General features: G+C 35.7%; 2 protein-coding genes across 6 annotated transcripts; both read right to left on the minus strand.

Moving 5' to 3' along the window:
• Positions 1-473: 473 nt before the first annotated feature.
• LOC120774098 (myb-like protein F) lies at positions 474-13,471 on the minus strand. 5 transcript variants are annotated; one of them, XM_040103447.1, is made up of 5 exons: positions 11,015-11,228; positions 10,744-10,955; positions 2,412-3,540; positions 2,270-2,351; positions 474-2,211 (listed from the first exon to the last, which is right to left on the minus strand). In XM_040103447.1, the coding sequence occupies exons 3-5, from the start codon at positions 3,485-3,487 to the stop codon at positions 970-972; spliced, it is 2,400 nt and encodes a 799-aa protein (XP_039959381.1). In that variant the 5' UTR covers positions 3,488-3,540; positions 10,744-10,955; positions 11,015-11,228; the 3' UTR covers positions 474-969. The 5 variants fall into 5 exon arrangements, with proteins under 5 accessions (XP_039959381.1, XP_039959384.1, XP_039959383.1 ...); XM_040103450.1 differs by lacking the exons at positions 10,744-10,955; positions 11,015-11,228 and adding an exon at positions 13,390-13,471; XM_040103449.1 differs by lacking the exon at positions 10,744-10,955.
• LOC120774101 (translation factor waclaw, mitochondrial) lies at positions 13,414-15,950 on the minus strand. The gene is made up of 7 exons (XM_040103455.1): positions 15,837-15,950; positions 15,422-15,776; positions 15,143-15,361; positions 14,819-15,087; positions 14,262-14,749; positions 13,641-14,086; positions 13,414-13,571 (listed from the first exon to the last, which is right to left on the minus strand). Exons 1-7 carry the CDS (start codon positions 15,893-15,895, stop codon positions 13,446-13,448), a joined length of 1,962 nt encoding a protein of 653 aa, XP_039959389.1. The 5' UTR covers positions 15,896-15,950; the 3' UTR covers positions 13,414-13,445.
• Between the last annotated feature and the right edge of the window lie 7,993 nt (positions 15,951-23,943).

Genomic DNA, 23,943 nt, shown 5'->3' on the forward strand with positions numbered 1-23,943 from the left:
TATAAATAATCATTAGTGTACGTAAACTTTTTTTATATAAATTATGCCCATTTTAAGCTTTAGGATTAATTTTTTTTATTTGTGTAAAAAAAAAAATTTTTATATGCTAAATTTAATGTTAAATATACATATTTTGAAATGGATAGAAAAAAGTCACAAAATTTATTCATTTTATAACAAATAAACGTGTCCTAATTTAATAGAACTAGGTGTATGTTAACTTTATTGGTCCACTGTATGGGTATATGTCAAGCAAGAGTAATGCAATTCTTTCTTGAAGTTTAGTAAATGTAAACTTCTCCGAAATCGTCGAAATCGAAATCGAAATTATGGATTATTCGTTAGACTTTTGAGGTATCTGTCAAATGGGTGATTACATAAGTTTTTGATTGGGCTTTGAATTTATTTTACAGCTACTGATTTTGTGTCTGATTAATTTCTTCAGACATATTCATTTATAGATTAAGTAAACCTGTATTGGTGCAGTAAAATTATTCACTCATAAACGACTTGGGAACAAATAGAATATGTTCGCTGACATCAATTAACACTGCAAAATCAACAATAACAACAATAAGAAGATAGACGCATTCACTCTCTTAACTAGCTGCATCCAATTCCCTGGCTGTTGGCACTGGTTGGTTTCGGATTTATATCGGTCTAAGGACTGTCAACTCGGCAGCGTTACTCAAAATTACTTGGGGATATTTTGTCAGCTACAAGGACAACACATTGCGAAGAAAAGCGATTGGCACAACATTTTGTGAAAATACAATATAATTAAGATTTTATTTCCGACTTTATGCTACTAGTATTAAATATAACTTTTGAAAACAATAACAATTTTTATTACTTCTACAAACTAAGCATATGTGAATAAATGCAACAAGTTGCATTTTTAAGATACAATTTCTTTTTGGTGCTTATATGGTTGGGTTAGTGAATAGTACAGTGATAACCGATTGCTGTTTAATTTGTTAGTTCGGTGCGATTGGCAGCCACCTCGGCCAGAATGAGTAAGTCTGAGGTAGACGAATTGTCATTGCATAAGTTGCCAAAAACGTTGACGTCGGTGCGCTGATTGTCTGATCCTGTTGCAGCCGTGGAGTTTGGGATTTCGCTGAATGGTAGACATTTTGATATTGCGCCATCTGGCGATGCGTTAAAGTAATAACAGCCGTTTATGGTACTGAAATTTTTAGGCAATGGAATAACGGACGCGATTTCATTCTCAATCACAGTGACGTCGCGTCTGGTGATGCTCTCTTTTCGCGCTTTACGTTTTTGACTGCCAACAGCCTGCTGCGGCGGTGCCTCCCGACTTCTGTTCGGACACGATATGGGTGGCGCATGCGTTACACTTATTGCCTCTGAATTTTTGTTGTTTACTGTATTGTTTGAATGGCGTTTTTTCGATGTGAATTTCTTTTTCTTCTTCGTATTGCGCTTGCGCTGTAAGTAAAGATCCAAACTGAGTGCTGGCAATTCCTTAATTTTGTCTTCCAAATCGAAACTTGACAGATCATTATTTGATTGAAAACCCTCACCGGGGCAAGTTTCACTTAGTTTATTATTATTTCCGCACGTGGATGAAAAATGATTGGTGCTATCCAGTGACGTTAGGTTAGAACTGCTGGAAGGAGTCACAATGTGATGAGCGTAACCGTTGGGATGGCTTTGTGATTTGGGTGTTTTTATTTTCTTCGAAACCGCTGAAATTTGCCCTGAATTAATAAGTTCTTGATAGATTTTCCCTTTGCATGCCCTTGACGTTTTCTTCGGCAAAATATCATCTTCACTCCCATTACTGGAGAAGCTATTCTCACTTAACAGGCGATGTTTGTTCGATTGTACGCTCTCTGCGCCGCTGGTGGGTGACATGTAAGCGTTCAAAAATTGTGACGTCTCGCCCAAGGCCTTCTGCAATGCATTCTGGTTCGAATTGCAGTTGTTGTTGTCGCTTTCGCCACTGAACAGACTACTGAGTTCACCCATTTGTGCTTCATCAGCTAGTTTAAAAAGGTGATTGTTGCCACTCTTCGTGTACTTTGCTAGCATAGCACTCCCGCTTTGCGCACTCATAAAAGATTTCATGTCGTCTTCCGGTTCTGTACTTGTATTGCCTGGGCGAGTGTTCAAGGTGCGTAATGGAGGAGCCGGCAGCTTGTACCATTTGAAGTTTGGATTTGCGTTAAAAAATGCGTCTTTATTCTAAAAAATTGTTTATATTTTTATTTATTACAGATGAAAGTGAGTAAAGTAAGCATACCTGTTGCGCCAAATTGGTAAAGCATTTCTTATCAGTGGCGTCTAAGGAAGCCCACCAGTCTCCAAGTATCTTGGTGATAGCTCTAAAAGACAGGTTTACAAATTAGTTAGGTTAGCGTAAGACAAGCCGCTTACATGCTTACCTATTTTCCAACGATCTGTACCGTTCCTTGACTATGGCTCTGTGGCGTTTACAAAATATCAAGAAAGCATTCATCGGTCTGCGCGCATGATGGTCTGGTGTGCTAGGCATTGCCTCTTCAGTTGTTTCATTCTGCACTTTGTGCACAGTCTCTACATCAACATTCAGTTCAGTCTCCTCCGTTTCCAATCTGGTAATTTCCATATTAAAATTTTCATGACATTTCACTCGCTTTCGCTTAGCCGCTAAGTGCTTGCTTTTCAGATAACGTTCGTAGTTGGTCGCGGCATCGTCATTGTTATCATCCTCATCTAAATCCTCATCTTCGTCTTCATTGTCTTCCTCATGCATACTGCTATTGCTACTTTCATTCGAATAGCTATAACGGTCCATCTTGGCATAATTGTGCACATCCTCGATGCGGTGAAAGGCATTTTCTTGGTAATCAGTACTATAAATGGACGTCGTACCCCTATCGGTTGAACCCATAAGAGCAGTGACACCGCGAGCTGTCTTTTTCATGCCATCATAGACTAAGTCCTTATCACATTCTACATTTTTGAAAGTATTTGGGAAGCTACTACTATTATTAATATTACTGTTGTTGTTGTTATTATTATTGTTATTGCTGACGCTGCACTTGCTGCTGCTACTTAAACTAAAGGCACTTTCTTTTCTAATTACGTTATTGTTGTGATTTATTTTAGTTATGCACCCATTTGGCGCAGTGCGCTCTCTTTCAGCGTTCAAGTTGTGAAACTTATCATTAATCCATTGATTGTTCTGCAAATTGGGATGTATTTGCAGATGCTGGACATGTACACGTTGCGGCTGCATGTTAATCTCTTTGGTCTCGGCACTTTGAATATTGGCGCTGGGCTTATTATCGACGGTGTAAGTGTAGGGATTAATAGAGGCTTGTATTGCATATGACGAAGTGAATCTTTCGCTGCCACTTTGAGGTATCTTCGAAGTATGTACTAGTTTGCATTTGTCCAATGGCACTAATCCGTGTGGAAGTATGACTTTACCATGATTTATAACATTAAAGTCAACTGTGTTTGCGCTGTTGATCATGTTGTTTTTGTAGTATTGTTATTATTTGTAAGAAAACCTAAACTCATAACGACCTGTAATAAAAAGGAAAAAAGTAAAGTAAATTAATAAGAAGTCTTAGCGTGAAGTAAACATAAAAATTTGCTTAATAAACATCAACAATGTGCCTGAGTAATGGAGATGCCCGCTTAATAGGGCGTCCATTTAAGAGAGCTTTCACTGTATTCCTTATTTATGAATTGTTTTAAGAATCCTATCTTCTAAGTTGGTTTGAACTGGACACGGTGTGCTAAATTCTACTAAAATCGGTTAAGTAGTTTAGGAGTCCATCGCGGACAAACAACGTTACACGTACTTTTTATGTATAAAGATAATACATTATTATGAATATAATTGAAAATACGTTGCCTAGAAATCGAAGTAGATATGTATGTTAAAATGGCTTGAAACAATCATTGGTTCATTCGTTTCATCCCATTCTAAGTGCTGTAAGAGTGGACGTAAAAAAAGGAAACATGATTGTATTAAAATAAAATTCTTGGCCCTTACTTAGGGAGAGTTCATCAACGCCCTCCTATATAATAAATATATGTACATACATATATGTATACCTATATTCGAATATATATTTACACCATAAGCTGTTTCCATTCTTTACGAATCTGCCTCGAAATCGGTATAATATTGTTGAGGCATGAAATATTATTTGGGTTCTGGAGTATTAATTCCGAGGAACAGATACATATAGACCTATTAGAGGAAATATTGAAAATTGTTCAGTTTAACTAAATTTATTATATGTATGCACATATTGGTTTATTAAATATACATATTTTTTTATAATTCATGTGAATTTCGTATTGAATAAATTTATTTTTTATTTAAAAAAATCAAAACACAAATTTAATGAAATAAATAAAACGCTCAGCCTAAGTTCTTCTTTAATTGCATTCTCATGAGCACTTTCGATGCAGTGTTCGTATCTGTATATGTTTGCCTGTGTTGCATTTTCACAACGGTTGTGTCACGTCGACAGACGCAATTGAGCGCATTGATGGCAACGCCACGGAGAGGTATAAGAGAATAATTGCAAAGATCTTGTTTACAAACATTGCTAGCTTTTTATTTATCCCCACATATTCACAGATGGCTTTATATACATATGTATATGTGCGTATATGACATGCATATATGTATATGAACGTACACCTATACACTCTTGTCCACTCCTCACACACAATTCGCAAGCTTCAATTTTAATAACATACCTATACTCGCAAAGGAAGGAGATGATGGCGACACAGGTGAATAATTTGTAGCTTTTTGAGTTGCGAATTTTTATGAAATTTTTTTATAATTCCGTATCAGTTGCTCGAAAACAAAATCACATATGAATTTACTTCTTTATACGTATCAACTTTTTATCAAAAAACTATATACATAAATTGAAATTGTTTGACACAATGTACACAAATATTATAATAAATTTATGTATGTACATACATGCAGATACGTACTAAGTATGTTAAATCGTAATAGCAACTTTTTAATGAAACAAAATAGAAAAGCATAGAATTAATCGAAAAACTACGCAACAACAATAACAGCAGTAGTTGGTGGTTTCACTAACACTGTCGAGGTCGAGCGCTGAATTAAGATAGTCAAAATAAAATTAAAATATTTACACAAAAAGTCGATGCACAATTGACAACATTCGAAGGCAAATAAAGAATATGCACTTCGGCCACAAAAGCTGTATGGAAAATTATTGCCAATTTTTACTAAACACAATGTCACCGCTTTCGATTTTCATAAGCGTTGGAATGCTTTCAATTTTAATTCATTTAATTTAATTCGAAACATTGCACATACTCGATACAGGGATTTTGACAATTTTCACTTTCGGTTTTTGCTCAGTAATTAAGTTGACTTCTTACTTTGAGTTTGTCGTGAATGATGATGGTGTCGGTGGCGGGCTGGGCCGTTGTTGCTGCTGCTGCTGTCGCCTCTCCAATGCGCTACGTGTACGGTCAGACTCGGCGCTGTACGCAGCTGGCCCCAAACGATTTCGGTGCCTCTCCACAAACTCACCCATAGCACATACACATGAACAGCCATGTGTGTGTGTGTGTGTGTGGCGTACGACAATCGAGTCTCCCTCCAAACGTACACAAATGCACAGATGTATGTACATTGTTAAATATAAATATTGTGGCTATTCAAAGGTGTTGTTGCTGTACTTTATGCTTGAACTTGATTGCTACAACTTTGTTGTTGGGATTATTACTTACGTATATTACGTGCATATTTGCTTTTGCTCCAATACAGTAAAAAATGGAAAAGCTTTCAATAAATGTACTCTTAAAATTATCCCACTTGTGCTCCAACACTCATACAAACATACATATGTACAAGTATTGTGTACAACAGAAATGTAAGTAAGTGCGCCTGAATGTGACAAATAGGAAAGAATAAATGCTGGCGTGAAAAATACATTGATTTTATCAATAAAATGTTTGAACGAAGTTGAGCTGACAAAATGTCGCCCACAATTAGATCGGATTAGTGATGAGCCATTCAAAATCTGTGTTCAATTATTGCTACTGTATCAATGCAAGAACTAAGGTCTAGGGCTAACTGCACCTCCTTTGTATCAATACAAATTGTAGACACTTTGACCATTCTGACAACACATCGGAAGTGTGAGAGTTTTTTGGGGAAATTTAAATCTGATGAAATCAATTGTCATTCATAATTCGTGAAGATTTGTCAAAATTGAAGACTCGATTATGCCTTGCTTAAATTTGGCTATGCTAGCCAGGATTAGTAAGAATGAGGCTCAGTTTTCAGCGATAGTATAATGGCTTGTTATTACCATTAGTAAAAATTATTTCTATTTTAAACAACGTTTAGACTAACTTGGTGCAGAATGAGACAGGCGAAGAAGCTTGATTCTCTCAGAGAAGTTTTCATAGACTTTGTTGTAGGCTCATAGAGAGAAAACCGGGTCCTGGGATGATCTGCAGAACATTGTTGGTTAGCATTCCAGGACCGGAAGGAATTGCCTCGATCTCTCCTCTCTGTACTTCACCAGCCTGTCCTTCGGATAATCAATTAAAAATTCGATTCTCTTCATTCACTCGCTTAGGAAAGACATTTCCATTACTCCACGAAGTTTGAAACACATGGCATCGGAAAAAAATTTTAATAAATAACATTGTGAAAATTTTAAGATTTGAAACCACTTGTTTTTGAAAACGGAAAATAAACTGTAATATAAAGTTTTGCAACGGTAAATCACCGATTATTTACTTATTATACTCTCTCATACTTCTGGAAACAACTCTATAGTTTCCAATAGTAGTTTTTCGCTTTGTTGCTATTTCCTCGCTTCAGCCCGGATTACGCGGTTTTTCCCCTAATTCATTCGCTATTGTGTAATGGATGAATTATGAAAAAGTCTTGTATTATCAAATCTACCTTCAACGTGTATATCCAGTCATTTTAGGTTATACTTTCAGAAATGCTTGGATACCATAATATTTACTTTTATTTTATTTTGTATAAAATCATATAGAAAGGGTTCCATTTGAAATATTTGCTTATAATCACAATTAGATAGGGTTTTTACACAGAGGGGATGTGTTCGATTTATATGAAAGCTTTCTTTTGTGTATGTATGTACGCGTTTATTATGTTATGCTTAAATCAGCTGATAGTGTTTGTGTACGTTTTTGGTAGATGTTTTCGATAAATTTTTTTAAAATAAACTCACTTTTTTTCACTTGTTTTTGTTTTTGTGTGTTTGAATCGATTTTTGACGAATTTCAAATAATTTCTTGACTTCGTATTGTGTCAAAAATGGACCGATATATTGTAATTTGGTGACAGCAAAGTTTGTTTTGATTATGGGAAAAGTAAGTTTCTGTACAAAAATGGTCGTGAAGAGATTCTGCTGCTCACGAAAAGAGAAGAGAGCATAGGACGACAAAGTTATAGAAGAGAATGGTATTGCTTTGCAAAGGTGCGAAGGAGAGCTCGTCTCTCTTAGTTTGGGAGCTTTCTAATGATTTGTTTCTATTGCTACTGCTTTGGGGAGCAAGGTTCTTGCCAGTTGCCATTGCATTTTCATGTTTTTATTGTTTTTCTTTTTAACTGTATCGTTGAAAATTTCAAGGTCATGGGTACTTGTAGTAGTCGTGCAGTACATAGTATACGGATGTACTAACTTGCTGTGTCGGTCGGTCGGTAGGTTGGTGGGTCGGCAAGTCGACTATAGGGATGGTTTGTTGGCTTCTTGTTTGAGGTCGTCCAAACATATTTACATTATTTCGTACTCGCCTGATCTCTGGCTGGAGAGATGGCAATAAAGGCACACACATACACCTTATTATGTTTGTTATTGTTGGTTGTCTGTTCACGGTCAGGAAAAGTCGATTTACTTGCTAAGAAAAAAGCAAAGACAACAAAAAGTCGACTTGATCATTACATCGAGTTAGTTTTTTGTTCAATTTTACTTATTTTTTTTATTTAAATATCTTCTATGTATATATGTTTGATTAATTGCGATCGTTCAAGATGAAAATTGAAAATAGATAAAGATAAAGATAAAGATAAAAGAGATAAAAGGCGGAAGTTCAGAATGCAGCTGGTCAAAGACTTCCCAATGAAAACAAAGTATTGAACAAAGAAGAATTATATTTACAAATTCAAAAAAAAAAAAACGCACACAAAGTTCAATGAAATTTGCACTTTATCTCGTATAGTAATATTCCTTATGTTCAAAACTTTAGTCACAAAATAATAAAACAGTGATATTAATTGGAACAAAACCGTAGTACATTTTACGATTGCATGAAAGTCAATTGAGAAAAAATCTAATTCATTACATCCCATAGGCATTTCACTAGTGCGAAAGTTTTTCAATTATCTTGTGCTTTTATTGCCTCTTTTATTTTCCAATTTTAAATTTCTGAGTATATTTCTGATATTAAGAGCTTCTCATAAAACTCATCACCAATTCAGAGATGCATGAAAACTTTTGGAAAACTATATCATCTGATAATTTCGCAGTCCAAATGGATATTTTGGTTCTTAAATTGAAATGTAATAAGAGGACCGACGGTCCATGTGTCTTTAGTATGTATATGAGTAGCATTTGATGATGATAGTGGGTTGGAAATATCAACAGTCGAATATGACTTGACAAGTTTGAGAAAAGTTACATAAAAATAGATCAGAAGCCCAGTCAAAGAGGCGATCACTTTTAGCAATATTTACGGCTACCAGTTTGACAGAACTGACGTTATAATAGGTAGCAAAAAAGAATGATTTATTAGCATAACGTTTTATAGATTTGATTATTTTTATACCCACTCAACATGTTGCTAATAGTTTTGTTTACCTAACGGTTGTTAATGACACCTAAAACTAAGCAAGATAGATATAGGGTTCTGTATACATAAATGACGAGGAAGACGAGACGAGTTGAAATCCGGATGCCTGTCTGTTTGTCTGTCTCTCTGATTGAGATATCACAATGAAACTTGGTACACAGATGTAGGAATTGGGTCAGGAATTGCCGTGCCCAAAAAACCCCATTAACCGAAAACCTATAAAATGCGACAACTAAGCACTAAATTGTGATAACTATAACTTGGCACAGAGGATCGCGATAGCAAGGGGCACCTGTGGGCTAAAAATTGTGAAAAAGTGGGCGTGGCTCTGTCTCTAGTATGTGTAATATATGTATATGTATATCTCCCAAACCATTCAAGCTGAAGTAACCTAATTCGCTTAAGATAAATTCTATAAGAACCCCTACAGATAGTGTGAAAATATCCCCATATAACGGTACTGTTAAAAACTATTAAAAGCGCGAAAAATCAAGAACTAAATATTATTATATAATATTTGGACCCAGTACCTATAGTTCACTGTTTTTATTGTAATTTATTTTCGCAAAATTTTTTAACACAAAGTTTTTCCAGCCCCTGAAGGAATTTCGTGGTCTTGTCTTGTTTTAATTTTAATTTCACTGAGATACATATACATTTCAAAAGTATTATAATATTATGATTAAATTATTTATATATTTCTTATCGCTTTATCATATACATATGTATGTATGTAGTTAATTTGCAATTATTTTGACTATACGTTCAAAACAGTTATTTATATACATACATATGTATGTACATATATATATATGATCCAAATATTTCCCTGCACAATCTCCTACCCATTTCACAGAATTTTTTTTCATTATAAACTAATAAATACACTTTATTTCATGATTCTACAAAAATCATTGCGTGTTTGTTTACAATTTCCATGCAAATTTGACAGTTTGCCTACTTTGCCTCTTCTCAGTCCTTCTTTTTTTGCATCAAATAGGCTTAGAATTTAAGTTTTACTTTTTACTATAAATCGTAGATAGCAGCAGCATATCCCGTTTATACATATACAAATGTATGTCCATCACACTTAAGATTTGTTTCATGAAAATTAGCTTATATATTACTGCATACAATTTTGTCATGAGTAATCCTTGTAAAGGAACACTGACCTTTTCAGAAAATTACTTCGTCTGGTAAATTAATAACGCTTAATTTCATAATAACCTCAAACTTATAAATACAAATACACATATGTACATACACAGGTGCCTAATGATATGTTTGCATGAATGTCGGTGAATTTCTCGTTTTGTTATTCAACGACTGCACTCTATACACCAAACAATTCACTTATTAACGTCATTGTACGAGTACACTAACAAACATATGTATGTATGTATATTTGTCATTGTGTTGGTACTTGCCTGCGTATTGGCAGCAGTGTATATGTATGTGCATTTGCAATTTGTTCAAAACTATAAAATCCAAATAAATATTGTTCCAATTCGCATTTTTGCACATATCAGTGGAAACATTTCATTTTTGTTGGTAAATAGTTCGCCCAAACTGACCCGCTCAACAAAAGCTCATTTTACAAGCGATTGCAGTTTACGAGTTGGTTAATTTAATAATGTACAATAATTAATAGATTTGTGGCAATTAAAATTGTGTACAATTTTGCAATATATAATATGCAAATACACACATACATACATGCACGCTGTGTGAAAGGCCTTTACAAACACACATACATATATAAATGTGTGTGTATATTATATAAGTGTGCGTTTGCTTTAAATGAAGATTTTATTTTAAAATTTCAATTTTATTAACTTTGATATTCAACACAAGAGTAACTGCATTTTGGTTTATACAAACCTGAATAAACCCTTCTGGAATTAACTAAGTTAAGGAGTAAACTGGGCGAGTTTATTTAAAGTTATTGTAATTAAACGATTTGAATGCTACTCAAACAGATCAGCTGTGCATTTAGACTTGCCAAAACCGTAACTTTCGATTTTTTATTGCGCTCTCAAATAATGACACCTTCCGCTCGGATTTAAGTTTATTATTTTAGGACTATTTGTTTACTGCAAACCGAGTTGATAATTATAAAAAAAATGTAAATTGTTTATTTGTAGGTACCCACATTCACAAAACTCTATTCGATCCAAACTGTCCCAAGCAAAGTTACACTGCAGGCGTACGTACGGGACCGACTAGTTGCGATATCAACGGAGCAAAAATGCTTACTCGTCATGTACGTTTCACATCACAGCGAAGCGAACAGCAACGAACCGAGTAAACAAAACGACTTAACCAAAGGAGGAACACACAAAATATATATCAGGCACACCGATTTCAGAAGTGCACTACACGGGCGTTTAGCTGATTAGTGACACACACGTGCTTATCGCCTGTAGGCGTTTAATGCTAAGCGATATCTAAATGTTGTTGAAATGTTTCACTGTCTCAATAGTTCGAGTGAACGCCGTTAAGATGATACCGTTGGTCAGCCTTAGCCCGGGGACTGCACCGAAAAAGACTGCCAAAGTGAAAATAATAGTTTCTAATCAAAACGCATATTTAAACAACTGTTACAGCAGTTAAACACGAAAATTTGACTCCAAATAATCTCAATTTTTAAATCACAAATATAATAACCCTTTAAATAACAGTCGAAAACCAGATTGTCGCACAAAGATAAATTACGTCCTTGATTTTTGCGGATTCTCGGCGCAGCTCAGCTGTTTGTTCGTTATTTGATTATTTGGACAACATCAATAAGAAGCGGAGAGCATCATATTATTTATAATTTACATTTTCACACTAAACCGAGTGTTCTTTTGTCACTCGCTTACAAGAGAGCAGCTGCTATTCGTTTTAAAAATCTAAATCTTATACGAGTATGTCTCATTACCGTTTATAGGGTGCTGTTGGTGAGCAAAATTTAAAAGCTTCTACTTGCTTTCATCGCTTTATTATCTATCTTACTTTTTATTGTTCATTCTTCGCAAACTTGTATATATTTTGCTGGTATTGGTTCATGCAAATGTATAAGTGAGGGATTTATGTGTTGATATTGGTGTGTGCAAAGATTTTCTGCCCTCTGATTTCTTTTGTTGAAAAATTTATTTTGTTGGTTCGATTAGCGCAAATGTCATAAATTAAAATAAAATAGTTAAATTCTTTTAGACTTATGTTAACTTATAAGAAATTTGTTATTAATTAAAAGTACGATAAAAAGGAACGTAATACTTTTGCTTTGTTATATTTTTAATTAATCACTTTAAACTCTTATCGTGGTGTTGGTGCGCTCGTGAGACGTCAACAAATCAAAAGCTCCACCAGCTGTTTTGCACAACAACAGAGTGTTGGTGCATTCACCAAAATTGTAAACAAACTGCCAGTTAATACTTGCGACTGAACAAAGAGCGCCACGTCAGACACTGAGGCACGAAAGTCTCTTCTGCTCCCCAATACTAAAGCGACTGCGTTCTAGTGTGAGTGGAAATTTTGTTTTTGGCTGTGTGTGAAATCATTTCGGCATGAGAGTGTGTGTGAGAGAGATTGTATTGTTTTGTAGTTATATTACATTTCATTTATTTTTGTAAAATTCTGTTTTAAATTTAAACCCAATTTTAACAATGAAAAACACACATATCAAAAGGGAATGCCTGCAACAGCTGTGGCAATATATGAAAATTGATTAAAACTGGGGCTTATCGCATAAGGAATGCATTAATATACATATATAACTATGATTGTATAAATATATAGTATGTATATGCATGTTTATATTTTTTTGAAGAAGGTTGTGGTTTCTTTTTCGTGCCAGTGATAACAGCTGGTGTTTATCTGTACGACATGAGGCAGAACTAAATACTTTGCACATTAAACTAGTCATTAGGTTATTAAGGCGATATTTTAATATATATAAATGATATATAAAGCACTAAATATTGTTGTCATTAAAAATGCGTTTCGATTTCAATATTTGTTTAATCATGTTATGAAATGTGTTTAAACTGCAGGACAATGTTTTTTATTCAACTGTACCGGCTATCACTGCTTTAGTTAAATTGTACTCTCAGTTTTTCCCTACTAAAAATCTAGTATCACAATTCCCTTTTAAATCACCTTAAGCAACAACCCTGATTAGGGCTTTAATAATATTTCTACAACAACCTCTCTAGCTACTTAGCACTTATAATTGTGTTGTCCTTAATTTGAAAAGGTTAAGAGAATTTCTAGAAATTTCGGAATTTTCAATAAAGCGTATTGTACTAATTATATAAAAGATGCAACTGCGGCTGAAGGCCTAGAAGCCAGTGCTGCGAGTTCATGTATTTAAATAATAAATATTTTATTGTATAAATGATTATAAAAAAAAAATAAATAAATAAAAAAGATGCAGATAAAAGCAAAGAACTCGTCTGAACTAAATAAACAAAAAAGATATCCTAACGCGACTACCTTAAAAAACGGTAAAATATTGGAAGAACTCTTCAAATTACTACCCACCAGAAAATAGTATCCATTATATAATTTCAGTGTAGATTATTTGGATTTTTTATTCACTACCGCTTCAACACTTTTATAAAAGTCTCATGAGGTACACGGATATTTGCAAACATTCTCATTTTCTTTTTACCCTCCGCTTGTTGTTTTAAAAGCTTCATTCGTCGCGTAACATCGCCGCCATACTGTGAAAATATGAATAATTTAATAAAATTAATTACTTTAATTAATTACTTTTAGCTTTATGTACGCACCAGCTTGGCAGTGACGTCTTTCCTGTAAGCTTTAATAGTCTCTCGGGCCAATACTTTTCCTCCCACACAGGCTTGTATGGCGATTTGCACCATCTGCCTTGGTATAAGCTCCTGCAATTTTGCTACCATTTCACGTGCGATAGTTGTTGCTTTCGAAACATGCACAATTCGACAAAACTCTTCAACAGGGCGACCATTCAGATGAATATCCAATCGCACAATATTGGTTAGATGATATCCGTGATCTTCGTAATTGAAACTAGCATAGCCGGAGCTTAAGGACTTCAGATGATCATTAAAATCTAATATTATTTCACTTAACGGTAATATGTATTTCATTAAAATACGATCATCATCTATATTGATTGATGACTCTTGTATCCCCCGTCGATCAACACATAAACTGATTATTTGACCTAGATATTCAGTGGGGGTTATTATGGTTCCTAAAAATATGGTTAAAAACATTAAGCAAATAGGTATAGGTTTTTACACAGTCGAATATCGCATTGATCTATTTAATATGCTAATAATAAGATATGAAAGTAATAATTGTTATAATCATATACCGATATGTACTCTATACAAACAACGCTTAGGAATAATAAGAAAAATATATACCTTTCACCAATGGTTCGTAGTATTCCTTAACATTGAAAGGCTCCGGAAAGAGTGCAGCATTTGAAAGTTCCAAGCACTCTTTTCCCATTTGCTTTATCATTTTCGGATTCCTCAAAATGATACGGTATGTAACGGATGGTGCAGTAATAATCGGCTCCGTTCCATATTCTTGTTCTAAACGTTGACAGAATACCTCCATGTGTAGCAATCCGAGAAAACCTAAACGCCATCCTTGACCCAAGGCTGGACTAGAATCGACATTTACTGTGACCGCCGAATCGTTTAAAGTCAGTTTTTCAATAGCGCCACGTAAAGGCACGTGCTTGGATTGGTCAGCTGGATAAACGCCTGCAAATACCATTGGTTGCTGCGGCTTAAACCTAATGGCAGCTTTTACTGTTTCATTTTTTAGATGAATTGTGTCTCCAATAATAGACTCTTTGCTATTCCTCATGTTACAGGCAATTAAGCCTACTTGCCCAGCCGAGCTGCGAATAATAAAATATTAACTCCATTATAATTAAATATGGTAAAGGAACCCATATAACCACACTCACATTGTTTCGATTGGATCCTCCTTCGGACGCAATATTGTTATGCCTTTAACCGGGTAGGACTTTTTTGTAATCATCGATTGGATTTCTTGACCCACTTTCAGTGACCCGTTCAGTACACAAATTAAATTTAAAGCGCCACGGTATTTGTCGAACCAGCTATCAAATATTAAAGCGCGAAATGGAGGATTGCGATCTACTTGTGGTGGTGTAATTTTCTCAATCACTCTGTCAAGAACAGCAGCCACACCGGTTCCTAATTTGGCGGAAATCTTGAATATTAACAATTAAGCTTCGATATATTTTGCAAATACTCCTATATATTACCTTTAGAACGCTATTAGGGTCGATTCCAAATAAATTGTGTAAGTCTTTGCACACACGTTCCGGATTAGCATGTTTAATGTCTATTTTGTTCAGCACTGGAATTATAACCAAGTTTCGCATTTTCGCTAAATAATAGTTGGCTACAGTCTGAGCTTGTACACCATGGCAAGCATCCACCAGTAATATAACACCATCGCATGCAGCCAGAGACCTTGAAACCTAAAAAAATACGCTAAAATGTTATAAGAGTTGTTTATTGAGAGTGACTTAATGTTTAACCTCATTTGCGAAATCCACATGGCCTGGTGTATCGATCAAATTTAATAAATATTTCTCATTCTTATATGTGTGGAAAATTGAAGCGGTCTGTGCCTTAACAGTAATCCCTCGCTCCCGTTCTACTTGTAAACTGTCCAAAACTTGTGCTCCTGAATTCTGGGCTATCGCACCTGTTAATTCCAATATCCGATCGGCCAAAGTACTTTTGCCATGATCGACATGCGCGATTATGCTGAAATTCCTGATACGTTCAACTGGAATATTGTGGAAATCTGCAACCTTTTCACCGACATCATTAGAATTACCAAAGCTACTGCATTGCCGTCCATGTGACTTTTGTAATTGAAAATCGTGCCTAAAAAGATACTGAAAATCTTGTAGTGTCTTAACGATTTCCCATAAATTCACTATTTACCAACGAATAGGACGAAAAGTACTCAATTTATATGATATAGTAAAAACTCGTTTAAACATTTTTATGTCAAATATAACATATTTATATAAATTTTCATCTGAGCCGATTCAAATCTTTGTCAAACAATTGTAAAATTATCGATTGTAAGACAGCTGTTTAACGAATTGCCAACTAGCTTCAAATCCTAAGGAGGAAACCCATGCATGACGCACGTACGAAAAATATTCACTCGAATTCAATAATTTTCTTTAGCAAAGCTGCGCAAATTTGAAAATGTGTTCCTGGATATTGATTGTAGATAGAACAAAACAAATCTAATAGAAATAAAATTAAATGTAATTACACGGTAAAATTAATATTCGCCTTACAACAAAAAAATAAATAAAACTAAATTATATAGTAAGTCGTGCCTATCCGAAACTCCCATACTCCATGTTAAAACACATTAGCCATATGCTTAGAAATATATATATAAGAGTTTCGGAAGTTCGAGAAATAAGATATTAATTGCTTTTATTGGTAAGGCAATTCCAAAGTTCGTTCGTAATTCTACCTTTTTCTTCTTCTTAATTGGCGTAGACGACGACTTACGCGATTATAGCCGAGCTAACAACAGCGCGCCAATCGTTTCTTCTTTTCGCTACATGGCGCCAATTGGATATTCCAAGCGAAGCCAGGTCCTTCTCCACCAGGTCCATCCAATGGAGTGGAGGTCTTCCTCTGCTTCCCCCGGCGGGTACGGCGTCCAATACTTTCAGAGCTGGAATGTTTTCGTCCATTTGGACAACATGACCTCGCTAGCGTAGCGTAGCACCTGTTGGCAAGAGTTATCCTGCGTTGGATTTCCAGGCTGACATTGTTGGTGGTGTTAATACTGGTTCCTAAATAGACGAAATTATCTACAACTTTAAAGTTAAGACTGTCAACAGTGACGTGAGAGCCAAGTCGCGAGTACGACGACTGTTTGTTTGATGATAGGAGATATTTCGTCTTGCCATCGTTCACTGTCAAACCCATTTATTTTGCTTCCTTGTCCAGTCTAGAGAAAGCAGAACTAACGGCGCGGGTGTTGAGCCCGATGATATCAATCATCTTAATCCTCTAAAAGATTGTACCTGCTCGATTAAGTTCTGCAGCTCGAACTATTTTCTCCAGCAGCAGATTGAAGAAGTCGCACCATAGGGAGTCGCCTTGTATGAAACCTCGTTTGGTATCGAACGGCTCGGACAGGTCCTTCCCAACCGTATTAGTTTTGCAGGGATACCAAATTCAGACATCGCGGCATAATGGCAGCTCCTTTTCGTGCTGTCGAAAGCAGCTTTGAAATCGACGAAGAGATGGTGTGTGTCGATTCTCCTTTCACGGGTCTTTTCCAAGATTTGGCGCATGGTGAATATCTGGTCGGTTGTTGATTTGCCAGGTCTAAAGCCACACTGATAAGGTTCAATCAGTTTGTTGACGGTGGGCTTTAATCTTTCACACAATACGCTCGATAGAACCTTATATGCGATGTTGAGGAGGCTTATCCCACGGTAGTTGGCGCAGATTGTGGGGTCTCCTTTTTTATTGATTGGGCATAGCACACTTAAATTCCAATCGTTGGGCATGCTTTCGTCCGACCATATTTTACAAAGAAGCTGATGCATGCTCCCTATCAGTTCTTCGCCGCAGTGTTTGAATAGCTCGACCGGCAATCCGTCGGCCCCTGCCGCTTTGTTGTTCTTCAGGCGGGCAATTGCTATTCGAACTTCTTCATGGTCGGGTAATGAAACGTCTGCTCCATCGTCATCGATTGGGGAATCGGGTTCTCCTTCTCCTGGTGTTGTGCGTTCACTGCCATTCAGCATGCTGGAGAAATGTTCCCCCCATAATTTAACTATGCTCTGGGCATCAGTGACTAGATCACCTTTGGGGGTTCTACAAGATGCGGCCAGCTTATCAAGCTCTTCGTACTCACGCATTTCGGCCTCTTTCTTCTTCTGTCTGCAAATGCGTCTCGCTTCCCTCTTCAACTCTCGGTATCTATCCCATCCCGCACGTGTAGTGGTCGATCGTAACGTTGCGAGGTAGGCAGCCTGTTTTCTCTCCGCTGCGACACGGCACTCCTCGTCGTACCAGCTGTTCTTTTGCACTTTCCAAAAACCAATGGTTTCGATTGCATCTGTACGTAAAGAGTTCGAAATGCTGTCCCACAGTTCCCTTATACCGAGTTGTTGACGAGTGCTCTCAGAGAGCAGTGCATCTTTAGGACCTAACCTATACATTTACCGAAACCAGGATCAAAACCAAACTTATGGATATCTCCAAAAGTTGTTGAATAAAGATGATGTACTAATTATTTGCGTCACTACGAACATTACTAAAAGTGTGAATTTCTGAACGCGGATCAACGGCAAATTCTAAACTAAACAATCATGTCCAGAAATTCGATGACTGCACTGCCATCTATAGAAATTTAGTTAAATATTGAATCCCTCTCTGTCCTTTGAATGCCATTAAACACAGATGTAGCAAATTAAATAAAAAATCCAAAAGTATGACCTTCACCTATATATGTATGTATGTTGTAAATATCATTTGTACATATGTATAATTTTATAAAAGCTTAGTGTTTTCAAGTTTCCTCTGACGAACCAACGTGGAATTTGGTAACAAAAATTTCGTAATTTCATATTTACATATGTATGTATTAGTATGTACTACATACACATTAGGGTGTTTTTTTTTCAATCCCTTCATGAAATTTCCTTGGAAATATCCTAAAAAAATGTGCCTGAAAATTTGAGCCCTTAATATTAATATTAAGGAATGGACCAAGGCATGTAAAAATTTCCCATTGAAAATACACGACAATCGTGATTTTTTATCTTTAAATTTCTATAGCTCAGAGGCAAATCGCTATCATTAATACTTCTCGAGATATTCGGCTTTTTAAGTAAGGCTTTATAGAATTTTCATAGATGGTAAGCAATAAAAAATCTATGAAAATTCCATCCAGCCTTACTTAAAACATTTTCAAGGAACTTTTTTAGCGTATATTCAAGGAAATTTCATGAGGGGATTGAACACCTTAATACTCGTATACACACATTCCTTTCCAAATGAAGCTTCCACATGTACGGCGCTAATTTAATCTATTTTTCACATGCGAATAATTGCGATTTATCTGCCAATAACGGACTCCTTTTGGAAAAGACAAAAATGCACATTGCACCCACAAAGATATACCTTATATGTCTGTGGATATTCATGTACATATGTATGTGAATATTCATATTTCATAAATATATGTACGGACATAGAGGCCGCTTACCGAAATAAATGAAAATTATTAGTACCCCTAGGCAATTGAGCATACAAACGTATAGAGATAGAACATATCTTTATATGTATATGTGAGAGAATCCTCAGAATAGACATTTTTGATTTTCAAACATGAATAAAGTATTATGGTTCAAATATCTTAAGGAAATCTAAATCTAAAATTTAGCTCTCGATTTTTAAAAAAGGAAAACGGGATTGAAAAATCAGCTTTAAAATAAATTTATTTATTTATTTGTGTATGTCCAATGCGTATAATTATTGATATTAGAGCGTCTTTTTTAAGTATGCGATTGTCCTGCAAACCGTTAAAATTTTTGGAAATATGATGCAGATAACGTTTCCTTCTAATTAGTTGGTCTAAAGTCGATTTATTGTCATAGGTGGTAATTATTTTCCGATTTGGCTCAAGAAACAGACACATGTCCCTCGCGAAGAGTTACAAAATCGGGAAATGCTCCTAGTAGGACATACATATATGTATACAGTATACAAATCTACTGATCTTGATTAATAAGTGCACGCAATTCACATTCGACTTGGAGCGCCAGGTATTCGACCGGTTGCTGCGAGTTGCGTACAAATGTTGCAACATTTTTTAAATGAGCTCGTCGAGAGTCTGGAGTGTTTAATTGCTTCTGATAGCGCGCACATTCGCCATTGCATTGTCTGCTACGGCGCATTACTCAGTGCTGGAGCAGTCATAACAGAATCGTTAAAACGGATGCGAAGGTGCAGCCAAGCGGAAGTAGATCATTTCAAAGTGAGTTTCAACGAAAATATTTTTTCTGGCTTTTGTTTTGTAGGTGAATGTCTTAATTCGATTAATACAGTCCAGTTGGTCTTTTCTTTTTAACGCTAATGAGTAATTTAGGCAATAAATTTAATTAAGAACAGAAAACCCTCTAACACCCTCCTGGTGTAGCTGCAAATAATGACAAGTTATAACTTGAATTTATATTTTTAAAACCTTTCCACATACTATGTTGAAGGGTTAAATGTGAAATTATTACTTAGTATTTACTATAAAATACTATTAGTAACATTTTTGTTAATTTGGATAAAAATTCGAAGGATACATACAGAAATTGGATTTGACTTGTGGGTATTTTAATGAAATTTTGCGGTTTTTGTCATAATAAACCGATACCGTCGTAATACTTGACTGTTGGGGGCTGGGGAGATCGGTACTTGAAGAAAATTGTTAAAGCCAAAGCGTTCAACTTTAAGGCAAGAGAAGGACCAATATTGAGGTGGATGGATCGAGAAACTGGAAGGAAACCTAAAAAAGCTTTGTATAAAAAATTACAGCAACATCCACATAAATACCGAATGGTAAACAGTAAACAGTTGAATTTCCAATTTTCTACTTTAGTTATAGGGCATGATGAGCCTAGTATTAGGTTGTCAAAAAAGTCTTGCGGTATTTTCGCTAGTTGGCGCTGAAAGCGCGTAGTTCTAGTTTTATTCGTCGCATCGGGTCTTGCTATACCTTTTTGGAAAGTCGTTCGTGAGTTATAGCGTCTCAAAGATGGAGCAAAATAAAGAGAAAATACAGCATATTTTACAGTACTACTACGATAAAGGCAAAAATGCATCTCAAGCCGCCAATAAAAATTGTGCAGTTTATGTACCCGATACAGTTTCCATTTCCACCGCACAACGATGGTTTCAACGTTTTCGTTCTGGTGTAGAAGTGGTCGAAGATGCGCCACGCTCCGGAAGGCTTGTCGTCGAAAATTGCGATAAAATTGGTCGAAAGAGACCGGCATAGTAGCAGCCGTAGCATCGGTCAAGAGCTGGACATCAAAAATTCATTTCAATTTCCAAAAAAAAAAAAATTCAATAAAAATACCGCAAGACTTTTTTGACAACCCATTATTTGCCAATATTTATAATAAAATAATACTTTTCTAAAATTAAATTTTATTTTTTTTTAAATTTCGAAGGTTGACCTTACAAAACAGATGTATGTAGATACCGAACTTGGTTCGAGGTCTCAAGTAGTTTAAGACGGTAGTTTGCATCAGCTAAAACTAATCGAGATAGAGTTATATACGTAGTTATATATAAATGATCAGGATGAGGATGCGAGTTGAAATCCGTGCGTCTGTCTCTGTAAGCTGCAATTTGAGTAACAATTGAGTGATTGGAATGAAATTTAAAACACGTGTTCTAAGTAATGAATTCGAATGATAACCCCGCCCACTCTTCAGATAACGGAAAAGTTAAAAACTACTAAAAGCGCGATAAGTAAGTAACTAAATACGTGACGTCCGTGATAGTATGAGAGAGCTTTATATGAGACGGTGTTAAAATTGGATTATGGGCGTATCAGCGTCCACTTTTAGATAAAATTACATATCTAAATTCAACAAAAACTGTTCAATCCCCTAGGCACCGAATATTCGGACGACAGTATTTGTAGTTGACTTTTTACCACAAATATCGGTCAATGCGTGAGATATATAATTGAAATTCGGGGATAATATTTTTCTGGCAACAGTTTGTGTGTGTGCCAAAAATGGCAACGATTCTCGAACTTCCATGTGACTTTATACTCCATGTTTCGGTGAGCATGCGAGTTATCTCAATAAAAATGAGCGAGCGTGTTTTACTCATAACAGTGTATCTTTGTGACTAAAATGGATAGAATTGGGCGAAAACTTGACCTAGTCCCCACATAATATTCGGATGACTTTACTCCATATGATTGGTATATGAACCAAAGCCAGCGACATACACGTTGCAAGATTACAAAATGTTCGGTAACACGCTTACTTAGACCGTCCTTGTTAATATTTATAATATTGGTTCAAGACCTTTCAATTTTTGCAAAAATTTGTACCAATTCTTATCAATCTGCAATATGCATCAACTTTACATATATAGTAAGTAAATAAAAATATTTGTTCCGAGAATGAAAAATATAGCTCTATAAAAATACTTTGAAAAAAGAATAGTAATAAATTTTATTCGATATGTTTTTAAACAAGCTAGGTAGGTAGATGGAAAAGCGGCTGTTTCAAGACGCACCTAGAGCTTTAGACAGCTCATTGTGTAACCACCATTCTTCAGTCTCTTCTCTGAACCACCTCGTGCTTCTGCTGAAGTCCACTTTTCCCGCTTTTTAGTAAATAACTGAAATTAACACAAGATTTTCTCAATTCGTAGCCAATGAAGCGGCAGGTGCTGGAAAGCTAGTTGATAAACTTACTTACCTAATTGACTAATTAAATTGTATTATTCAAACGAATTGAAATAAGAACGCATAGTTTTCCTACCTTGAAGTCAGGAAGCGTGCCCAAGCACGAGTACATTCTCGGAACGAACATTTCAATGATCGCCCACCTGAATTGTATCTGTTTGGAAGTTACAAGTTTTAATTGTTTGTAATTGTTGACTTGACAAATCTCATAATCTGCTTACAAATTCACCGCACAAATTTAAGGCTGTTTTACACAAACGCAACCAACAATTTGAAACTTTCTAATTCAATAATTCCTTTGCTGCTGCCTTCGGTGTTCGCTGTCCGCTGTAAATGTTGTTATTACTTCTGAAATGCTAACTTCAGAGCTGATTTACTAATGTGGAATAAGTTTCTTATGTGCTTTGATATTTGTTTGCTGCATGTGCGCACGAAAGTATGCAAACTTATTTGAGTGGAAATGCGCAAATGAAAACCCGAAACCGAAGGCTAGTTTCTGGCCTCCGGGCGCATGCAAACATTGACTAATTACTCTCACGAAGAGAAATAAGTAGGAATTAGCAAAGCGTATGGGTGCTGTTTTTGTCAAAAATTGAATGTTAAATCATATGATATAGTTTTTACTTCACTTAAAGAAGTGGATAAGTTTCATTATTTACGCTGAACAATCTAAACTGTACATATTTCGCTTTCCGGTTAGTGAAGTAACCGATTCGCAAATCGAATCTTAGGTTCAACTAAAAACAACTCAAAATGAACAATGGAAACGCCAACCAAAATGCTACTGTCATTGATAATGGAGACAGAGCAGACCAAATGTTGGTTAGAACATTGATTTAAATAAAAGAAAATGTGAACTGCGCTTTCAGACAAGTTGTGTGAGGCGGAGCACATGTATAGAAGCTAAGACAGCGGAAGAACAAGTCACCAGAAGCAAAGTTGCCCAAAGCGAAGCATAAGTTTTATCATCATCTAAAGGAGTTAAATTATTTTTTTTGCCGTTAAACGATTTGATGCGAAAAAAGAGCTGTATGCACGATGGATGAACGCACCTTGTGTGTGCAAGATTCCTGTGAAGAAAGTATCCACATTGCCTGCAACTCATGTTTATACCATACGTACTCACGCATATATAAAAAATTAATATAATAAAGTGAAGTGGAGGGAAAAGAGGAAACTTCTCGAAAAACTGATAAAAAAATTATCAATGATATTTCTATATTTAGAATATTTTTTGTTTTATTGAATAAAAAATAAACTGCAAAATCACTATTCTTCTTCTTTATTGGCGTGGCGCGCCAGTCGTTTTTCTTTTTAGCTGTTTGGTGCCAATTGGAGATTCCAAGTGTAGCCAGATCCTTCTCCACCTGGTTTTTGCAACTGAATGGAGTTCTTCCTCTGCTTCACCCGGTGGGTACTGTGTCGAATTTTTTCAGAGCTGGAGTATTTTCATCCATTCGGACTACATGACTTAGACATAATTCGCTGAACTATGACAATGTCGTCGTATAACTCGTAGAGCTTATCGTTACATGCGCAAAGGATGATAAACTACCGCAGAACCTTTCTTTCGAAAAC

Source organism: Bactrocera tryoni, chromosome 4 (assembly GCF_016617805.1).
Source record: "Bactrocera tryoni isolate S06 chromosome 4, CSIRO_BtryS06_freeze2, whole genome shotgun sequence".
Classification (NCBI taxonomy): domain Eukaryota; kingdom Metazoa; phylum Arthropoda; class Insecta; order Diptera; family Tephritidae; genus Bactrocera; species Bactrocera tryoni.